The sequence below is a fragment of the Nelumbo lutea genome, chromosome 1 (genome assembly GCF_056320005.1).
Source record: "Nelumbo lutea isolate HS-2025 chromosome 1, American lotus-T2T, whole genome shotgun sequence".
NCBI classification, from domain to species: domain Eukaryota; kingdom Viridiplantae; phylum Streptophyta; class Magnoliopsida; order Proteales; family Nelumbonaceae; genus Nelumbo; species Nelumbo lutea.
In genome coordinates, this window is record NC_142684.1 from 176,502,096 (window position 1) to 176,524,098 (window position 22,003).

Consider the following 22,003-nt stretch of genomic DNA (forward strand, 5'->3'; position numbering starts at 1 on the left):
GATCTCTTTACAAAGGGATTGTCTCGGGGCAGAGTAGATTATATTTGTAACAAGCTGGGACTATTGTCTCAAATCAGGGGTATTTTGGTCATTTTGGTTTATTTGTTTGAGAGTGAAAGGTCTATTTTATCTAAGTTTAAGTTATGTGTCCCATCTTCCATCAGGGGTATTTTGGTCTTTCTTGTAACTCTATTATTTGAAATAAATACAAGTGGGTCGGCTAGGTAGAATAATTTTTCTTCTTTCTAGTCTGGCCGAACCCTTCTTCTTCTTCTCTTCTCTTCTTCTTCTTTCTCTTTCTTTTCTTCTTCTCTACTTTAACTTAGAATTGAATAGGGTTTTCTTACACTTGTTACTGATTAGAGAGCCCTAGTTCTGATTGTTGTGCCCAAGGGAGTTTATAACTAGGGTTTCTCTTTGGGAGTAGGGATCAAAGGGGAAGTTTCAGCCTAGTCTATGCGCTACTAGATTGTGGTGACAGCCAGTAACCATTTGGCTACTAGGGAGGTTTGTTAAAGACAAATTTAGGAGGATTGAGTAGGCAGTTCTAGTTTTGTACTGAAACCAAGTTACTAGTATTGCCGACTGCTGTAGGTCTTCTCAAGCTTTGGAAGGTACAGATGGTCTGAGAAAAGTGTTACAGCTGGGTTCTTGTTGCTCTGGTAGTGTTCTCTTTCACTCTAGGCCTGTGTTTCAGCATGTATATGTTGAATCTGGTGTAATAGCAGCAGTTGGTGTGTTGGTAGAAGAAAAAAATGTCATTGGTTTCAGAAGTAGTGTCTTTTAAGGACAACCAATCTGTTGGGAGGTCTTCCAATCTTGATAACCCCAACCTGCACAGCTTACAAATAACTGGTGTGCTGCTAGATGAGTATAATTTCAGAATGGTCTGTCTCGGCCAATTTGTTCATCACTTCCCGGGATCTCATGGGGTATATTAATGGGAAAAAGAAGGAACCCAAGGAGGAAGATGCTGAATATGCAACCCGGTGTAGGGAAAATGTGACTGTTGTGTCATGGCTTCTTGCTTCTATGACTCCAAGAGTGAGTTGCAAGGACTATCCAATATTTCCCTACCACCTTCAGGATTTGGGAAAATGTCTCTAAGACTTATGGACAGCGGAAGAATAATGCTAGAATCTATAGATTAACACAAGATATTGCTGTCCTAAAGCAAGGAGACATTGTCTGTTGCCACACGCGTTACTACATTGGAGGGGTTGTGGGAAGAACTTGACCATCATCTTATAATTGACTGGGACAACACAAAGGACAAGGAGAAACATGACACACAAACAGAGGAAGGAAGGGCATTTAAGTTCCTAGCCGGTTGGATCCCATATATGAAGGTATAAGTTCACAGATATTGGGAAGGGATGGACTTATAGACTTGTGCATGCTTATTACCTTATGAGGAATGGAGTAAGAAGAAAGGAAATGCAAGTAGATACCCGAGTGCAACCACCTATTGAACATTCAACATTGGTTCCTTCTGGCCAAAAGGGGGAAAGAGTTCAACAAGAAGAATCTTAAATATATCTATTGTGGCGGTGAGAAACGCACCAAGGAGACATGTTGGATTTTATATCCACATATGAAACCAGCTGCATTGAGGAAGGATAAGAAGCCCCATAAAAGTTGGACACTGAATGGGAATTGTTGTGGGTCTTAACCGTATGGGCTTGGGCCTATTATTATCTATTATCTTGGCCCTTTATGTTTTGTTTTTATGTATTTTTGCTGCCACCTAAGCAGGGGTATACTTGTCCATGCATGTATTATTGTAAAACCCTCATTTATATATCAATAAGGGGCTGGAAGAGAGTAAGGATGCCCATTGTTTCTTTCAAACTCTCTCTTCTCCTCTCTAACCTAGGGTTTGAATCTTCATGGTATCAGAGCAATAATCCTGCCCTAGTTTGTATTGTTCTCTCCCCTTCTCTCAACTTTCAGTTCAGGTTGTTTTTTTCTTTCTTTCTCCTGAAACCCCAGTTCTGGTTGCAACTCTCTAGGTTTTTTCCTTGGGGTTTCTGACCAAGGACGCCCTAAGTTTGTTGGCTATAAGCTAGTGGAGCTCATACTGCAGAGAGTAGTCCTACTACGACTGCTAGAGAGACCTGTTTGTGCAGGTCTAGAAGCTGGACAATCAAGAAACAGTTTGAGGAAGTTTTCTAGGCAGTTGATAGCAGAAAGTTGTGGTTGAAGGCTCTACAATCACATATAAACTAGTTTTCTGGGACTGTTAACAGTGAAGACACTGTCCTTGGACTGTTATGCCCTTGTTGTGAGCTGTTAAGTGTTTTTATTCTTATCTTCTTTGAGAAGAGCTTGTGTGCTGAGTTGCAGTAAGTTTAGCATGTCCTCAAGCACCAGTGAAGTGACCTCTAAAGAGAACAGGTTAGGTGATGGTTTCTTTAATCGAGACCTTTCTTGATTGAGGGGTAAAATGGATATTTTGGGTCTAAAAATAGGAGGATGATTGATTGAGAGACCTTGGATGGTAATGGTAAGGTTTGGATGTCTCTTGGGAGGGTGCTGCGATGAAGATCTTGAATTTGGATAATTGTGGCAAATAAGAGCCCTTGGGTTGGAATCTTTTTGTATGAGGGGTAAAATGGGAATTTTTGGGGCTAAAATTTGATGGGAGTCAATCAGGAGGTTAATGAAAGTTTTGGGTGTTTTGGGAGAGGTGTCGTGATGGAGATTTATAATTTTGAAAGTACCGATTGATGAGAGTGGTCTATTCAGAATATTTTTATGTGATTGGCAAAATTGGTATTTTGAGGTCTGATTTGATGGGTGGTTAATCAGGAGGTTGAGGAAGGTTTTGGGGACCTTGGAAAAAGGTTCATGATGAAAATCTATGATTTTGAGAATTGCGGGCAAAGAGAGTGTTCGATTTGGAATTTTTTAAATGAAGGGTAAAATGGGTATTTTTGGGTCTGAAATTCGATGGGTAGTCAATCATGAGGTTAATAAAAGTTTTCGTAAAATTCATGTGTCTTGGGAGAGGTGTTGTGATAGAGATCTATGATTTTGATAGTAGCGGGTGATAAGAGTGGTTGATTTGAAATCTTTTTTGGAGGGTGGATACCTTAGGATATTTGGCGTCTAATGGGACTGTCTGATGGCTTTAAAGGTGTTGGAATCGTGGGAATTTGGGTTGTGGGTATTTTAGTTAATGAGGGGGCTTAAAATGGAATCTTGGTTTGATGGTTGGGTAAATGAGGGAGTTTTGAGCTGGAACTTGATGTAGTGGCATGGGTTTGAATTATGAGGCTGTTGGGAGGGTTTGGTCATGCCAAAGATGTTTGGGTCGTAGGTTTTAGGCTTGAGAAGTGTCATAGTATTAGTCATAATTATCAGTTTCGTCAAAATAGAATCTTTGATAGATGAATGACAAAATCAAGGACTTTAAGGCTGAAATTTGGTATGTTTGGTTATTTAAAGGTTTTGTTTCATATGATGGAGTTTGATCACGTGACAAGTGTGGTGATGTGGCATAATCATGACCATCAGAAGGGAATCTTATAGATTTAATAGTGGATTTGAGGGTATTTGAACTGAAAAATTGGTTTCTTGGGGTTTTGGCATCTTCTAAAGAGGTTGGTAAGGTCTAATTAGGCATATGGAGTGTGAAAAGTGGGTTGGAGAGGGGACCAAGCAAACATTGGGTGCTAATAATGGTCATCACAGGGAGTGATCCATAAGAGATATAAGATTGAAGAAATTCTTGGCATCTGAATTTGAGATTAAAGATCTAGGCCATCTAAGATACTTCCTTGGGATTGAAGTTGCAAGGTCAAAAGTGTGTTTTTGATTTGCTAAAGGAGACGAGTATGATGGGGAGTAGACTAGTAGAAACACCTATGGAGTGTTTATTGGTGAGGATTATTCAAACAAGGAAAGGTACCAAAAGCTGGTAGGGAAATTAATATACCTATCCCTTACTTGACCTGATATAGCTTATGTTGTGCATGTGGTAAGCTAGTATATGCATCTCCTAAGATTCCCCATATGAAGGTAGTTGAGAGGATCCTTAGATATTTGAGGACATGTCTAGGGAAGGGAATTCTATTGAAGAGACACAATAAACTTGGAAATGCTACAGAAGAGGAAACCCGATTTATGTCTCTCTCCTAATTGGTGTGTCTTGTTTAGGTCTGATAATGAGAGTTGCTCCCATTTATTGATTTCCTGTTCTTTTGTTGTAGATATATGGAATTGTTTTTTTCTTTGTTTGGGTGTAGGTGGTCCTTACTAGCAGAGGCTAATTTGTTTGATCCTTCTATGTTTACTTGGCCAAAAAAGAGGGGAAGGATAATGTGGAGATGTGTCAGAGCAGCCTTAGTTTGGACTATTTGGGAAGGGAGGAATATGAGAATCTTCTTTGAGAAGGAGAGAAGCAAGGAACGGATAAGGGACTGTGCAATGATTAGAGTGATTCATTAGATAAAATCTATGGATCTGTTTTCTCAAGTTTCTCCTAATGACCTATGGAGAAATTGGGAAGGAGTGGCAAGAAGTTCTTCTAGAAGGGAAAGGATAAATACTGTATGGCTACCCCCACCTGAAAACTATGTAAAGCTGAATTTTGATGGGAGCAGCGAGGGGAATCCAAGCCCTGCTGGTATAGGAGGGGTTGTGAGAGACATGGATGGCAAATTGTTAGCCTTGTTCTCTGGTTTAGTGGGGATTGGGGACTCTCTCAAGGCAGAATTACTTGCTGCCTTACAAGGAGCACAAATTACTAATGAATTGAATATAACCAATTTGGTGATTGAAGGGGACTCAAAACTGGTGGGTTGGTTAAATGATCTAGATTCTGTAATATGGTTATACACGGATGAGATAAAAAAGTTTTTATGGATCACCAAGGTTATGAACTTGAAGATAGAATGGGTGAGGAGATTGACTAATGGGTTAGCTGATACCCTTGCCAAACAAGGGGATAATAGACAATCTTTGTTTTGGGCTCACTTGTAATAATTTTGTAATAGTTTATGTTCTGCTTTTGTTTATAGAGAGGTAGCATCTTGTGCCTCTCTTAGGGATGCTTGTAATGCCTATAGCTTAAGAATTAATAAAATCTATTCTCATTTGTCAAAGAAAAAAAAACTTGAGATAGAAGCATATATTGATGTTGATTGGGCAGGATCGATTGGGGACAGAAAGTATACGTTTGGATATTGTACAGTTGTTAGGGGAACCTGGTTACTTGGATGAGTAAAAGCAAAATATTGTTGCTAGATCAAGTGCATAAGCTAAATATAAGCCATGGATCATGGTATTGGCACATTGCAGGACTATTGTGGCTTAGTGTTAGACAATGTATGCCCTTAGCTCCAATCAGATTGATATACAAATGCATTTATTGTAAATGAATAAAAGCACATTATTGTTTCATGTTGATATTGGTATGTTTCTGCGTAATTACTCATTGAACTAGACACTTATGAGACTCGTGTTAGTTTAGAATGTTCTTAGTCATTGGATAGACTTAGGGAGTTTATCCTGCTTAGGCTGACATTGATGTGCTAGCAAAGAAGTTGGAGTAGCTTGTCTCAACTGCTAGGGTTAGACCCGAAGCACATGCAGTGTGTATTTGGATGAATCGCTGAACCTAGACCATTTTCTAGTTATACCCTAGACCTTAGAGATTGATGGGTAAAACTGGAAAGTTATACATAAACCCTAGACTTGATTATGGTACTGCACTAGGTGTTGGATTGGGCTGTCTTTTATATGCCAATTAGTGAGATCCATCAAGGGTCAAAATCTTGGGTATGTTGAGGCAGTCTGAGAATTCATTTGAGTGGGTGATCATAGTGATAGGATTGATCCCTTTGTTGGACAAAGTGAATGATAGGGCTTACACTCACTCTGATGGAAACCTAAACTTCCAGCAATGGATTTCAACTGTGTTTGAGATTTGGTTTTGCAAAATATATTAATGTTTTATGAAAAATGTTTTATTTCCCGGGATCCATCTGAGTGGAGAGTGTGACATTACACCTTGTAGCCTAGGGAGAGGTTCTTCCTTGTCGGGCAGTGTTTGATCATTATGGGCTAAGAGGTTAAGTGTAAGAGACCATTACAGAGCTGATTACTTAATGGGCTTTATCTTACTTAAGTCCATTATTGTTGGATCTTCATAGGATAGCTGAATTCAATGATCATTTAAGTGTAAATGTTGGGCCCATATTGAGCCCATAGTGATGTGCTCAGGGGTTTACTACGTTTAGCAGTGATTTCGTCCAAGCCTTTTCACAGAGGCTGGGCTGAGCTCATGTAGACTTATGTAAGGTCATTGTGAGGCCCACACCATACAAATCAGTCCTAAGTTGGTTATGCTACACCCTTGGGTCATGGGCCTTATAATTGATGGGCCTAAGGCCCATAATTAATATGATTAATTAAGCTATCAGATGACAACTTAAGTTGTCATGTGCCATGGGGCGAATCTGGGTATGGAACACCCAATCTTATAAGAAGATAAGGTATATTTCTAATTTGAGTCCATATCTGATTTAGATTTGGATTAACTCCTAATTAGATTAGGAGATATCTCTATAAGAGATTATAAAAAAGGAGGGGGTGGACCGGTCCAAGACGGCTTCATATTTTTGTAGTTTCTGGTTCTTTCTGCACCATTTTATCTCTCAGTTTTTCCCAGTTCGACATCAGCTATCTAGGACTGATATAGATCAGTTTTTCCTCTGATTTTTGCAAGAAAATTCAGGGGATATCAGGCTTATCATCCTCAGTTCGATTCAAATAGTTGAATCTCAGTTTTGTTGAAAACTGTGTTGCTGAATCAGCTTCAGTGGAGGCTGGTTTTAGGACTGATTTGGGCGTTAACTTTCACCTTGGGATCTGCATTTGTGATATCCATATCAGGTACAAATCTCCCTCTTTGTTTGGTTTCAAATCTGGTCCGGTTCAGTGCAAGACTACATAGGGAATTCAATTTCCAGAAGGATTAGGAAATTTTTGAAATTTCGCCCAGCCATGTAGCATGGTTCAGCCATCCATATGATGGATCCTAACCCTTCAAACACTTAGGACTCTTTTGGCTGAGTTGGGAATGAAGGTAGATGGTCCTCTTGAGTTGTACTGTGACAACATGGTAGCAATTAATATTGCTAATCACCCAATACAGCATGATAGAATTAAGCACATTGAGATTGATCAACATTTTGTGAGAGAGAATTGTCTTTGGTTTGTGCATTCCCTACACATCTTCAGAGATGCAGATAGCTGCTGTTATGACAAAATGCCTTCTGTCAATGAAGTTTCATGGTTTACTTGGCAAGCTAGGCATATGGACATCTATGCTTAGCTTTGAGGGGGAGTGCTGTAATGAGTGATGTTGTGGGCCTTTTGTTCTTTATATTTTATATGTTAGATTTGTGTCTATAGTGGGCCTGAATTGGCTTTCTTATTTTTGTTTGAGTGTCCCATCACTAATCAGGGGCACATCAGTTTTTTTTTATGTATTATTGAACACATAATAGAAATCCTGTTCTAGGGCTGGCTGAGAACAAGCTGGCTGCCCATCTCTTCTCTCTGTTCTCTCTTCCTTTTACTCTAATCACCATTGCAGGTCTTATAACACTTAATTATCTCTAAAAACTCAGGATGAACCAATCTGAAGCTTTGAAATAAAGCTATCAATTCTTTTTTTTTTTTTATCAGCAGAAGGGAATTTATTAATTTATAATTGAGGTTAGATACAACAGGTTGGAACTCCAACCATCCAACAGTCAATTTGGTTAAGCTACAAGCTAATAGAATCTATAACTAAAATAATTGATTCTTTTATTTAGTGTTTTATCCATTTAGTTATTTGTGTCATGTAAGCAGGTTCCTTGAGAACAAGGATGACATTTCCAAACTACGTAAATGCTTTGCTGGGTTGTGGAGTTTGGATGACTCTAGTGTTGTGAAGAATGCCATTGACAGCCCTGAATCATTTGTTCTCAAACCCCAACGAGAAGGAGGAGGTTCAGTTCTTTTATCATTATTGTTATTGTTCTGTCCCTAGTGGTAGTCTGTTAACAATTTCTACTATTATTATTGTTATTGTCATTGTTCTTATAATTACTGTCGTCTTTATTGCCATTCCAAACTACGTAAATGCTTTGCTGGGTTGTGGAGTTTGTATGACTCTAGTGTTGTGAAGAATGCCATTGACAGCCCTGAATCATTTGTTCTCAAACCCCAACGAGAAGGAGGAGGTTCAGTTCTTTTATCATTATTGTTATTGTTCTGTCCCTAGTGGTAGTCTGTTAACAATTTCTACTATTATTATTGTTATTGTCATTGTTCTTATAATTACTGTCGTCTTTATTGCCATTCTTACCTTTGTTGTTCTATCCTTAGCAATCATTTACAATCATCCTTCAAAATACAACATCTATGGTGACAGTATGAGGAAAACCTTACCGGAATCTTAAGTTATATTTCATCTATTATTTGTAATATTTATTTAAAAAAATTAAGCATGTCTGCATCATGACTAAATTGGGTAGTCTAACCGTCCAAAGGAGGAAAATAAAAGAAAGGGGAGAATGCAATGAGCTAATCTTGATAGAAAAAATGGTAATATATAAAAAGTTTGTTGCTATCACAAAAGAAAAACAATGATCCTTGATACTATCTTTTCTCTACTACAAAATACTTATATCAGGGTTGTCATCAAAATCCTTTTTTTCTTTCTTTTTTGAATGATCTCTGTGCATTCCATATAAAAAAAATTAAGTAGAAATCTTACAAACAACTCTTCCTTTACTTGTCACTACTACACTTCACCTTTTTTCTGGCCAAAGCATTTCCAAAATTAAATGTTTTGTTGTGGAATCTGTGAGATGATTGAGCAACAGGTTTTGGAGTCTGGATTTGATTTCTTGCTGTTGGTATGGATCTTCCTAATCATTGTTAGGATAGGGTGCCTCCTTAGGGGCACCATCCTTTCCATGTGCACTGTTTGTTTATTTATTTACAAAAATGCCAAGCCTTCCTCCTTTTAGGCCAGCTTCTGCCACCTAACCCTGTTTTTAGATTTACACAGTACTTGTTCTTTCAATTGTCCCCAAAATAATTGACTCCTTATTTGGAGAATGCATCATCCAAGAAGTTGACTTCTCTCAGGACACATGGAAAGTTGGTTCCTATTTTCCTTGCCAAGCTTCTTAATTTCCTCATAATGTTTCTGTATTACCAAGTATCCTTGATTACTATCTTTTAGGCAGTCCACAACCACTTCAGAGTCCCCTTCAAGCATCACATTTTTGAAGTTAAGTGAACCTTCCAGCCTTAGACCATGCAATAGTGCTGAAAGTTTGGCCCTTGTGGACAGGGGTCTTGGTTGGGTTTGCCTGAGCTAAAGAATTTTAATTACATTAGACTTGAGTTAGGGCTGGGGTGCATTCAAAAATTTAACAAGTGCTCAATCCAACCCAACCCAAGTTGCACACCCCTACTTGTGGAGTCTCCATTCCCTATGGGTCCTGAATATTTTGCTAGAATAGTCCCATAACCATCTCTGAAAGTCCCTCCTATACCTGAAAACCCAGGATTACCCAAATTAGAGCCATCGATGTTCAGTTTGACTTGATCTTCAGCTGCTGGTTGCTGTTGCAATTAAATTTTGTCTAACTGTTTTTTAGAGAATAAAAACCTATTCAGGGACCCCAGCTAACAGCTTAAGCTTTTAGGTTTAATGGTTCTCTGACATGGTAACACAGCCTGTTTGACTAAGAGTGTTTGGTCCCTGTTGCCTGCATTATAATTAATTATATTTTAGCACAACGTATAGGTGGGCCTGTGCTTGCCACACTTCAATCCCAATAAGCTTTCACATGAAGGTGTGTGTTAGAGAATAAAAACCTATTCAGGGACCTCACCTAATGGCTTTAGGTTGAATTGTTCCCTAGCACTGTTGATGAGGATGCCACATCAATACATTGATGTGGCCCCACTTTATGTCTCTTCATTCCATTTGAGGTGGGACCACATCAATACATCAAGGGCTGTGATCCATGGTTTTGGCCCAGCGCTACTCCACTGGGAGTAGCTGATTTCTGAGCTGGAACATCCTCTAAAGATGCCATCTGAAGAAAAGGGGACAAAAATATCTAAAATCTTCACCCAATGTACCACTTTGACCAAAATGCTTTCAATGGTTGCTTTCTTAAATCGTTGCCTCCCAATTGAAGATTCTTTATTCCTGTCTTCCTAGACTGTCACAGAATATCCTGCATATGTCTTGTGGTCTGACCATTTTTGTCTCTTTTGTCAAGAACAACTTTTTTATGCCTTGTGATCTTCCTGCCCCATTCAACCTTCTTGGATGTCTTTTCATCTTCCTTGTTAGATCTTCCTTCATGGTCATCACTTTGGTCCCCAGCATTGTGCATGTTCCACCATCAGGTTCAGCTCTCTTAGAACCCTCATCATGTTGTCATCATTAGATTCGTATTTATATTTTTCATCTTTTCTCTACAATTTTGCACTTTTGGCATGGCGGAAGAAGAATCAGGTTTCCATTAAACAGAATTGAGGTCCCCATGCCAGGGTTCCAGATATGAGGCTGGTTATTAGCCCATGATAGTTTTTCTTTTGTTTGATTTTGTGATGTCAATTATGTACTGTTTAACTGTCCCTTGCACCCAAGACACATCAGGGCTTTACATTTTTTTGTTTTTTAATAAAACTCTTTTTGATCGTTGTTGCAGATCAGAAAAGTGAAAAGAAATCAGATTCAGAAATTTTAAACTCAGATGGTTCATCATCATCATCTAAGCCTTGTCCCAACTATATGGGGTCATAGTTTAGAAAACCCCTAAAAATTCTTTATTTAGATAATGGAGGGGAGTTATCTATATATGAATTTTGGCCTGCAAAAATATTTCTTGGAGCATGGGATTGAACACAAAACCACTTGTGTGGGTTTGCCCAACATTCTGGAGTGCAAGGAAGAACCCTCACCTCTTGGAGGTTGCAAGGTCTTGTGCTAGGCATTTATGTTCCTAAAACCTTTTGGTCTGATGCCATTCTTACTGTGTATTTTCTTATAAACTTTGTTCATTTCAGTGTCCTATTTCTTGACAGTAAATCTGATTGAAGGTAACAGCAAAAGAGACGAGAAGAGAAGAGGAGAGGAGAAGAGAAGGAAGAAAGAAGTGTTGAGGCAATGAAACAGTGCTGGCGGCGCTAGCTTCAGTATAATATATAGGGTGAAAAAAATAAGAAGGCATCTGACCCTTGTGCCCCTACTAAGTGATGGTACAATAATAGATTAAAATAAAAAGGCTTTGATCGGCCAAACAGACCCTAAAAAATATAAAATCAATTATTTCATAGATGTCAATCATGCCCAACTTGTTAGCATAGATGTCAATCATGCCTAACTTGTCAGCATAGATGTCAATCATGCCTAACTTGTCACGCAAATCATTATGCCGCACATGATGAAGACCTTTGGTGAAGATGTCTGCATGTTGTTCTTCTGAGCTGACATATGGGGTGCACACTTCTCTACTTACAAGTTTATCTCTAATAAAATACTTGTCCACTTCAATGTGTTTCGTCCTATCATGGAGGACTGGATTAGCTGCAATGTTGATAGCAGCCTTATTGTCGCAATAGAGTGACATAGGGTTGCTAATTGTAAAACCTAGTTCTCCTAACAGATTTCTTATCCACATGATTTCAGCAACTCCATGAGACATAGCTCTGTATTCTGCTTCAACACTAGACCTAGCCATCACACTTTGCTTCTTACTTCTCCATGTGACTAGGTTTCCCCCTACAAAGGCACAATATCCACTGGTAGACTTTCGGTCATCAACTGCCCCTACTCAATCAGCATCAGCATATACCTCGACCTTTAAATGTCCATGTTTCTGAAACAACAAACCAACTCCAGGAAACTTCTTAAGGTATCTGAGGATCTTCTCTGCAGCTTCAAGGTGAGTTGTCCTAGGGTTGCGCATGAACTGACTAAGGACACCCACTACAAAAGCAATATCAGGCCTGGTCATAGACAAATACAAGAGTCTCCCTACAAGTCTTTGAAACTTCTTCACATCTTTCAAGAACTCTCCCTAACTGTCTCCCAGATGATGGTTAGGTTCAATTGGTGAGTCAATTGGTCTCACCCCTAGTTTGCCTGTATTTTCTAGTAGATCTAGTACATATTTTCGTTGGGAAATGAAGATGCCCTTGTGAGAGCGGGCAACTTCAATTCCAAGGAAATAACATAAGGGGCCTAGATCTTTCACCCCAAATTGAGTGGCTAAGAACTTTTTTAGTCTCTGTATTTCAGCCTCCCAATCTCCTGTGATCACTATGTCATCCACATACACAATTAGAGCTGCAATTTTCCCTTCACCTTTCTTCACAAATAGTGTGTGATTTGACTGGCATTGTTTGAACCCCATCTGTTGAGCTGCTAAGTGGAACTTACTAAACCAGGCCAGGGGAGATTGTTTCAGCCCATATAAAGATTTTTTTAACTTGCACACTTTTTGTTCACTGCCTTTAGCACAAAAACCTAGAGGTTGGGTCATGTACACTTCCTCTTCTGAGTCACCATTCAAGAAAGCATTTTTGATGTCCAATTGGTGAAGTTCCCAGTCAATATTTGCCGCCAGTGAAAGGAGAATTCTAATGGAGGGATAATGAAGTTCCCAGTCTCTGCAAAGTTCACTCCATATACTTGTGTAAAACTTTTTGCCACTAGTCTGGCCTTGTACCTTTCAACAGTTTCATCAGCGTTGTGTTTCATTGTGAACACCCACTTGCACCCCATTGGTTCCTTCCCTTCAGGAAGATCCATCAACTTCCAAGTGCCATTTTTGTGTAATGCATCAATCTTTTCCTTCATTGCATCTGTTCATTCAGGTTTGGATAAAGCTTCTGCCACATTCTTAGGAACGGGGATACTGTCAACAAAGGAGAGTAATGCACAATATGAAGATGAAATATGATCATAGGACACAAAGTGAGAGATAGGATGGTTAGTGGTACAAGATCTAACACCCTTTCTCTTAGCAATAAAAACATCAAGATCATTAATGATAGGGGAATCAACATTGAAAGGAGCAGTCATATCAATAGAAGCAAGTGTACCTGGCTGATGGGGAGGATCAACCTCCGGTGAAGCTGATGATGTTGGTTGCATAGTGTTAGGTTCCACGGCTCTTGAACTCTATTGGCTTTAGTGGCAGCGAAGAAAGACATGGAATGGAGGGTCAGGTAGAGGTGGCAGTTGAGTCTGAGCTTGTTTCTCCTCAACCCTACTCTCCCCTTGAGGAGAAACCGAGAAAAAAGGTTGATTCTCAAAGGACACATCTATTGAGACATAGTACTTACGAGAGACGGGATCATAGCAACGGTACCCCTTTTGAGATAGAGGGTAACCAAGGAAGACACAAGGAATAACATAAGGATCAAATTTACCTCAAGTAGGTGACAAGTTATGAACAAAGCAATGACACCCAAAAACACACATTGGAATGGGGAACAACGGAGCTGTAGGAAACAAAAGCTGATGTGGCGCCTTATACTCTAGTAACTAAGAGGGCATATGGTTGATGATGTACATAGCATACAGAACAACATCCATCCAAAAGCGTTTCGGAACATTCATATGGATTAACAAGCCACGAGCTATTTCAAGAAGATGACGGTTTTTTCTTTCAACAACACCGTTTTGTTGAGGTTGTCCTAGCACAAGAGCTTTGTTGAAGTGGTCCACTTGAAGCAAAGAATTCCATGAGATCACTATGGAAGTATTCCTTTGCATTGTCCGACTAGAAAATATGGATTTCAGTTTGGAACTGAGTGAACACCATGCGTTGAAAGTCTTTCACAAATTTAGGCACTTCCTCTCTAGATCACATAGGGTAAACCCAGGTGTATCTAGAGTAATTATCGATCAAGGTAATGAAGTACTTATATCCAACCTCAGTAGGTAGAGTAACAGGGCCCCAAACATCAGAATAAACATTATGAAACAAAAATTCAGATCTTTTATTTGTCAAAGGAAAAGTGCTTCTACAATGTTTACTCAATTGACATGTCTGACACTGCAATTGACTCACTGGCAAAGACTCAAACAACTTTGGACACATAACTTTTAATGACTCAAAAGAAAGATGACCAAGACGACTATGCCATAATTAGGCTTGATTCTCATTGGACGAACTCAAGGACTCTGTAACCACAAGATCAACTTTATTCTCCAACATGTAGAGGCCATCCACCATGCTCCTCTACCAATCGCCTTCCTCGAGGCCAAATCCTGAAACACACATGAAGATGGATAGAAAGTAACTGAACAGTTCAAGGAGTGAGTAATAATACTAATGGAAAGAAGATTTATAGGTAATTTAGGAACATGTAGTACGTTAGAAAGGGTAAGGTCGAGTGGGAGAGATATGGTTCCTTGGTCGGCTATGGTGGAAAAAGAACCATCAACTAGTTTTGCCTTATCTTTCTCAGAGAGAAGATTGTATGCTTGAAATAAATTTGACTTACTGGTCACATGGTTTGAGGCTCTGGAGTCAATTACCCAAGGGGAATAAGAGGTATGAGATGACACATGGAAGGCGGTGGCAGTGTTACCTGAAGTAGATGCAAAAGAGGTAAGGAGTAGGACCAGTATCCATCCGGCGAAGAGTCCTACTATATAACTCCAAATGGTTACGGAAGGAGTTGATGATCTCTTCCTTAGGGTCAGAACTGGGATGCCTTTCTTGAGTTACCATGGGACCAGTCTCTTGAGATGCCATATTAGCTGAATTATACATTTTCTAAGTTTGCTGACTTGGTTTCTTGCCCTGATCAATTGTTGACTTCTTACCCAAATCCTATGCCCATTTAGGCTTTCCATGGAGATTCAACAGTTATCTTTGGTGTGTCTTGCCTTCTTGCAGTGAGTGCACCAAAGCTTACTCTTATCATCTGTTCTCTTCTGAGAGTCACCCTTCTTAGAACCACCTCCAACATTAGTATTTGAAATTCCCCAGACAACTAGAGCAACTGGCTCCCCCTCTGTAGAATTCATAACATTTCTTTTACTTTCTTCTAACTGAACCAAGGCATAAACCTCCTGAACTGATGGCAAGTTTTTACTTCCCAAGATCTGCACCCTGATGGACTCATATGAAGGATTCATCCCCAAGAGGAAGGCAAATACCCGTTGTTGAGATACAAGTGATTTGTATGCCTTTGCATCCTTATCACACTTCCAGTTAACATTCTGATAGTGATCAAGTTCTTTCCATTTCGATGTCAGATCTGAATAGTACACCGAGAGACTCCTTTTCCCCTGCTTGCAAGTGGATGATTCAGCTTGCAGTTGGTATATCTTGGCATAGTGTCTCTGCTCTGAATAGGTGGACTTTGCTTGTTTCCATATTTCACAAGCAGTTTCAGCCCACATAAAAGTTTTTCTCATTTGTGGCAGCATAGAAACCAAGAGCCAAGACATCACTATACTATTTTCTTGGTTCCATCTATCATATTCAACACTTCCGCTCTTCGGTTCCTTCACTTTCCCATTGATGTATCCTATTTTTCCCCTAGCAGTGATGTAGAGTTTTATTCCCCTGGACCATTCAAGGTAATTCAGACCATCAAAGGGAATAACAGCCATGAGGAAACTCATATCCATTCCCCCACTTTCCCCATTTTGATTTCCAGAAATCCCTGAAGTAGCAGAATTCTTAGAAGACATGGTCAACACAGATTTTTTTATCAAAAAACTTCAACTTAGGATCCCTCCTTATATCAGAGCAAGAAGCTCCACACACAAAAGTGATTAGTCCACCCACACTGCAGTTTTTGGACTTAATCTGAGCACTAGACCAGCACCAATTTCCAGAAAAAAACAAGATGACAGATCTGATTTTCTGACCTGTACGGAGTAGCAGTCCTAGCCTATTAGTTTTCTCAGCAGGTCTACAAGCAATAATCACAAGGGGAGATCCTTACACACAAGGCATCAAGCCAACAAGTAGAGAAAACAGGTCATACGTGACCTACAGAAACCTTTCACAGGTACAGGATCACATGATCCAAAACAAACAGAGGAAAAACCTTACAAGGGTGTGCCGACATTCAGTGGTTCAGGTCCATTCGTTTTCCTCTTGGTACACGACCAAGGGAAGAGAAGAAAAGAAAAAAAAATGGGGCGGTACCAGTTGTAGGTCTGATTCGATCAACCCAGATGTACTCCTCTGTTCCGCCCAGATTCAGCAGCTTGGAGAAGACACTTGATCGCCCAGATTCAATGGCCACGCTCTGATACCATCTTGACAGTAAATTTGATTGAAGGTTACAGCAAAAGAGAAGAGAAGAGGAGAGGAGAAGAGAAGAAAGAAGAAAGAAGCGCTGAGGCAATGGAACAGTGCTGGCGGCACCAGGTTCATTATAATATATAGGGCAAAAAAAAAAAAGAAGGGAAATGACCCTTGTGTCCCTACTAAGTGATGGTACAATAATAGATTAAAATAAAAATGCTTTAATCATCCAAACAGACCCTAACAAACATAAAATCAATTATTCAACACTACTCAACTTCTCTATGCTGGTTGTCCTTTATTTCACATTGTTCCAAGGTGTTTGGTTGTGTTTATAAGTTCATATTCCCTCCTCATCCTGTTCCAAACATGACTCTTGAGCCTGAAATGTGTGCTTTTGGGTTATTTTCCTTCTTAGAAGGGCTACAAGTGCTACTGTCCTGTATTTCAAAAGAAGTTTGTTTCTATGGATGTATCCTTTTTTGAGTCTATTCCTTTCTTTTCTCTTTGTAAAGTTTCTCTTTAGTAAGATCAATTTGGTTGTGGTGAAGGGAGACTTACTTTTTTCCCTTTACGTCCAGTTTAGCCTAGTGTTTTTGACTATGAGGTACATATTAAATCTATGGACAAGGGTGAGGCAGAGACTTGAGAACAAAATCTCAAGTTTTCACTAGGAGAAAGAAATCAAAAGATGATCGGCCATCACCCTATGGAGCTCTCCTGGACTTGGGTAATCCATCTTTAATTTCTCATAGTTTTTCCATTCCTATTGATTCTTTTGTCTTGATGATTCTTCTATTTCTTGTGTTTGACCTTGATGTTCTCATTACCCTTTGCAAAGGAAGGTGTGCATGTATGCAACATCCCATCTCTGATTTTGTTTTTTAGAGTTCTACCTCACCCTCTTATCGAAGCTTCGATACCTTGAGTCTTTCTTTCCTTTGCCTTCTAGTGTAGCAAATGGACTATTCCAGCCAAAGTTGAAAGAAGCTATGCTTGAAGAGATATGAGCACTTGAGAAGAATAAGACTTGGGAATAGTTGGCTTGCCTCATGGTAAGCATCTAGTTGAATGCAAATGGGTATATATTGTGAAGTATAAACTTGATGAATTTGTAGAAATATACAAGGCAAGACTTATAGCCAAGTCTTGGCCACTTTATCAGCTGAATGTTAAAAAATGCCTTTTTTTTTTTGCATGGTGACTTATAATAGGTTTACATGCAATTGCCACCTATATTTCCTATATCAAAGGGGAATGTTTGGAAATTAGTAAAAGCACTATATAATTTGAAGTATCACCAAGCCTAGTTTGAAAGGTTTAGCAATGTTATGAAGAGTGTTGATTAACAAACCCGATCGGATCATACTTTGTTTATCAGACTAATAGTTGCAGTTATTGTCTATGTTGAGGACATTATTGTGATTGGAAGTTACAGTGTGGCTATATGAGAACTTTAGTATTTCCTGAGTAAAGAATTTGAAATTGATGATCTTGAACATTTAGATATTTCCTTGGGATTGAAGTTGCAAGATCAAGGAGAGGAATCATCATTTATCAGAGAAAATATGTGTTAGATTTGCTCAAGGAGACAAGGATGTTGGATCTAAACCAATTGAGACTCTAGTTGAACCATTGGTTGATGCAGAGAGATTTCTCTCTCTAGACCTGACATTTCCTATTTTGTGTGCTTGATTGGCTAATGTATGCATAATCCCAGTACCACTCATGTAGAATCTGTTCATAGGATTCTGAAGTACCTAAAATCTTCACCTAGGTGAGGTATTTTGTTTGCTCACCATAGTATTGATGTGTACATTAATTCTGATTGGGTTGGATTATTAACAGACAAAAATTCTACTTCAGGTTATTGTTCATTCGTGGGTGGGAATTTGGTCACATAGCACAGTAAGAAGCAATCTGTGGCAAGATCTAGTTCAGAGGCTGAATTTAGATCTATGGCACATGGGGCCTGTGAAAGCTTATGGCTTAAGGCAGCCATCAACATAGCTCATAACTAGGTACAACATGATTGTACTAAGCACATTAAGGTTCATCAACATTTTATTTGAGAGAAACTTCTTATTTGATAGATTTGTAGGGGTGTACAATTGGTTGGTTTGGTTCAAACCGAGTAGGGGTGCAAATGGGTTGGATCATGATCCGATCCAATCTGAAGTCCGATCCTATTTTGTTGTATTCGAATATCCTCATTTTGGATGATTTTCGAATTGGATCGGATTTAGATCACCCCTATCTGATCCGATATAATATATATGTTATTTGTTTATTTATTGATTTATAAATATGTTATTAGTAGAAGTTGCTGATAGCAGTTTTAGATGAATTCCTTGTGAAGAAAAGTAGAAGTTGAAAGGTTTCAGCAGTAGAAAAGAAGAGAGGGGAAGAAAGAGTGGGATGTCAACCAGAAAAAAATGGTTCTGGCTGCTAACCCCTCTTTGTATTATATACTTGAATTAAAATAATGAGAGATTACAAGAATGCCCTTAGTAGGGCGGCTACATAAGTAGCTGAATAGTACAACTAAAAAACATATACTAATGGGCCTAAAGCCCAATAACTTAACAACTTAAAAAATAAATGATAAATAATTTGGCCCCAATAACTTGAAATCGGCCCAATTCAACACTCCCCCTCAAGTTGGGAGTAAATGTCACACATTCCCAACTTGCGTAGATCATGTTCCAGCTTGTTCCTTGCAACACTTTTTGTGAAAACATTAGCAAGCTGCAAATAAGAAGCAATGTATGGAAGACACACTTCCCTTGAAGTCACCATTTCTCTTATGAAATGTCTATTGTCCTGTCATGCTGAACTAGGTTGTGGGCAATGTTAATTGCTGCCTGATTATCACAGTACAACACCATAGGTTCTTCTGCCTCAACACCAATCTCTCCTAACAAGGAGCTGATCCATAGAAGTTCTGAAACTCCATGTGCCATGGCCCTGTATTCAGCTTCTGAACTGGGTTGTGGGCAATGTTAATTGCTGCCTGATTATCACTGTACAACATCATAGGTTCTTCTGCCTCAACACCAATCTCTCCTAACAAGGAGCTGATCCCTAGAAGTTCTGAAACTCCATGTGCCATGGCCCTGTATTCAGCTTTTGCACTTGATCTTGCCATCACAGTCCGTTTCTTACTTTTCCACGAGACTAGATTACCCCCAACAAGGGTGCAGACTTCTGAAGTAGATCTTTTGTCATTAAGGCATCATGCCCAATCAGCATCTGTATAAGCCTATAGCTTCAACCGTCCATGGTCAACAAATAATATGCCTCTGCCTGGGTGTCCCTTCATGTAAGCAAGAATTCTATCAATAGCCTCCCAATGCTGGACTCGTGGGGCATGCATGTATTGACTCACCACACTCATTGCATAGGAGATATCTGGTCTTGTCATACACAAATATAGCGATCGCCCCACAAGTCTCTGGTATCTCCCAATGTCCTTTACCAGCTCACCTTCTGATGCATTAATTCTGTGATTCTAATCAATAGGAGTACTGGCAACCTTTGTTCCAAGCTTCCCCGTTTCTTGTAGAAGATCTTAAACATACTTCTTCTGAGAATTAAAGATTCCATGTTTTGATCTTGCAACTTCAATGCCCAAGAAGTACCTCAGCTCCCCAAGATCCTTAATTTTAAATTCTCTGTGTAGATTCTTCTTCAAACTGTCAATCTCACTTAGGTCATTTCTTGTGACAACAATATCATCCACATAAACAATCAGGATTGACACCAAGGATCCCATCCTCTTCACAAACAAGGTATGGTCTGATTGAGTCTGAGTGTAGCTAAAAGAAATCAAGGCCTTCCTAAATCTGTCAAACCATGCTTTGGGAGACTGCTTTAAATTATAAAGTGACTTCTTTAGTCTGCATACCTTCCCCTTTTTAGCATCACTGTGGAAATTAGCAGGAAGATCCATATACACTTCTTGCAAATCTCCATCCAGAAAAGCATTTTTCACATCAAGTTGAAATAGGGGCCAAGAGTATGTGGCAACAAGAGAGAGAAGGATCTGAACAGAAGTCATCTTTGCAACTGGTGCAAAGGTCACTAAGTAATCAATGCCATAGGTTTGTGTGTACCCTTTCGCAACCAGTCTGGCCTTATACCTTTCTATACTTCCATCTGCCTTATATTTAATTGTGTAAACCCATTTGCATCCAACATTCTCCTTGCCCTCTAGTAGATCCACAATTTCCCATGTCTGATTCTTAATTAAGGCTTCTATCTCTTCCTGCATAGCTATCTTTCACTCAGGTTTGGAGAGAGCCTCATTGACACCCTTGGGTATAAACACAAAGTCAAGAGAGAAAAGGAAAGCACGATAGGAAGGGGAAAGTCCATTGTAGGATAGGTACTGTGAAATACAATGAGTAGTACACTTTCTCTTTCCTTTTCTGAAAGCAATAGGAAGGTTCAGGTCATCTGTAATGGGATTAGTAGAATCAATAGGAATTGAAACATTAGAGGGATCAAGAGGAATACTTGAATCCGTGTTAGCTGAATCTGGAGTCTCCAAGGAACCGATAGGAAGTGATGTGAGATCTTCTGCAGTGGAATCAACCTCCCTGTGAAGTCACTGTCGTGAGTAACGCTGCGAAGCAGGACGCAAGGGAGGTGGTAAGGTAGGTGACATAGGAGGGTTAGACACAGGAGTGGACATAGGAACTAGAACTGGAAGAGGAATAGACTGCCTACTCACTTCCCCAAAACACTCCCCCTGAGAAGGATCCTTTAAGAAAAAGGATGTGGACTCAAAAAATGTGACATTCATAGTAATATACCGACTCCCAGAGGCTGGATCATAATAATAGTACCCTTTCTGATTTTCTACATACCCAAGGAAAACAAACTTCTTTGCTTTTGGATTGAGCTTCGAGTAGTGAGGACCAAGAACATGTGCAAAGCAAACACACCCAAACACCCTGAGAGGAATGTGGAACATCTACCTCGCAGGAAAAAGGAGGCTAAATGGGATGCTGCATCCAAGTATACGAGAGGGCACCCTATTAATTAGGAAGATTATTGTGAGAATTGCATCACCCCAAAACTGAACTGGAATAGTGGATGTGATCATCATGCTTCTTACAATCTCAACAATGTGTCTGTTCTTCCTCTCTGCAACACCATTCTGCTATGGACTGTAGGAACAACTGCTTTGATGGATAACTCCATGCTCTAATAGATACGAGGCAAGGTTCTTTTCAAAATATTCCTTGACATTGTCTGATTTGAACACCTTCACTCGTACCCGAAACTGTGTTAGCACCATCTGATAAAATTGCTGAACCAAGGATGATACCTCATTACGAGATCTCATTAAGTAAATCCAAGAATATCGAGAAAAATCATCCATAAATAAAAGAAAATATCGATAGCCACCCATAGAAGGAACATGGTATGGTCCCCATACATCAGAATGAATATCATCAAAAGTAGATGAACATCTTTTATTATTAGCTTTAAAGGAATGTCTACAATGTTTTCCAAGCTAACAACCTTCACACTCTAGACTAGACAAATTAACAGACTCAAAAAGCTTTGGAAATTAGAAGCACAAAGAAGAAAAGGAGAAATGACCCTAATGATTATGCCAAAGCATAATCTGAGTCATAGGCCCTGACTCATTATCCTTGCTGACATGATGACCCTGATGA

The 22,003-nt window shown here is 39.4% G+C and overlaps 1 protein-coding gene across 5 annotated transcripts in view; it reads left to right on the top strand.

Moving 5' to 3' along the window:
- LOC148879403 (glutathione synthetase, chloroplastic-like) overlaps window positions 1-22,003 on the top strand; it is a 54,546-nt gene that overhangs the window by 27,411 nt on the left and 5,132 nt on the right. For all 5 annotated transcript variants that reach the window (XM_088960934.1, XM_088960937.1, XM_088960933.1 and 2 more), the window contains one exon: window positions 7,867-8,006. In XM_088960934.1, the coding sequence (XP_088817060.1) occupies window positions 7,867-8,006 (140 nt within the window). The remainder of the gene's footprint in view (window positions 1-7,866; window positions 8,007-22,003) is intronic.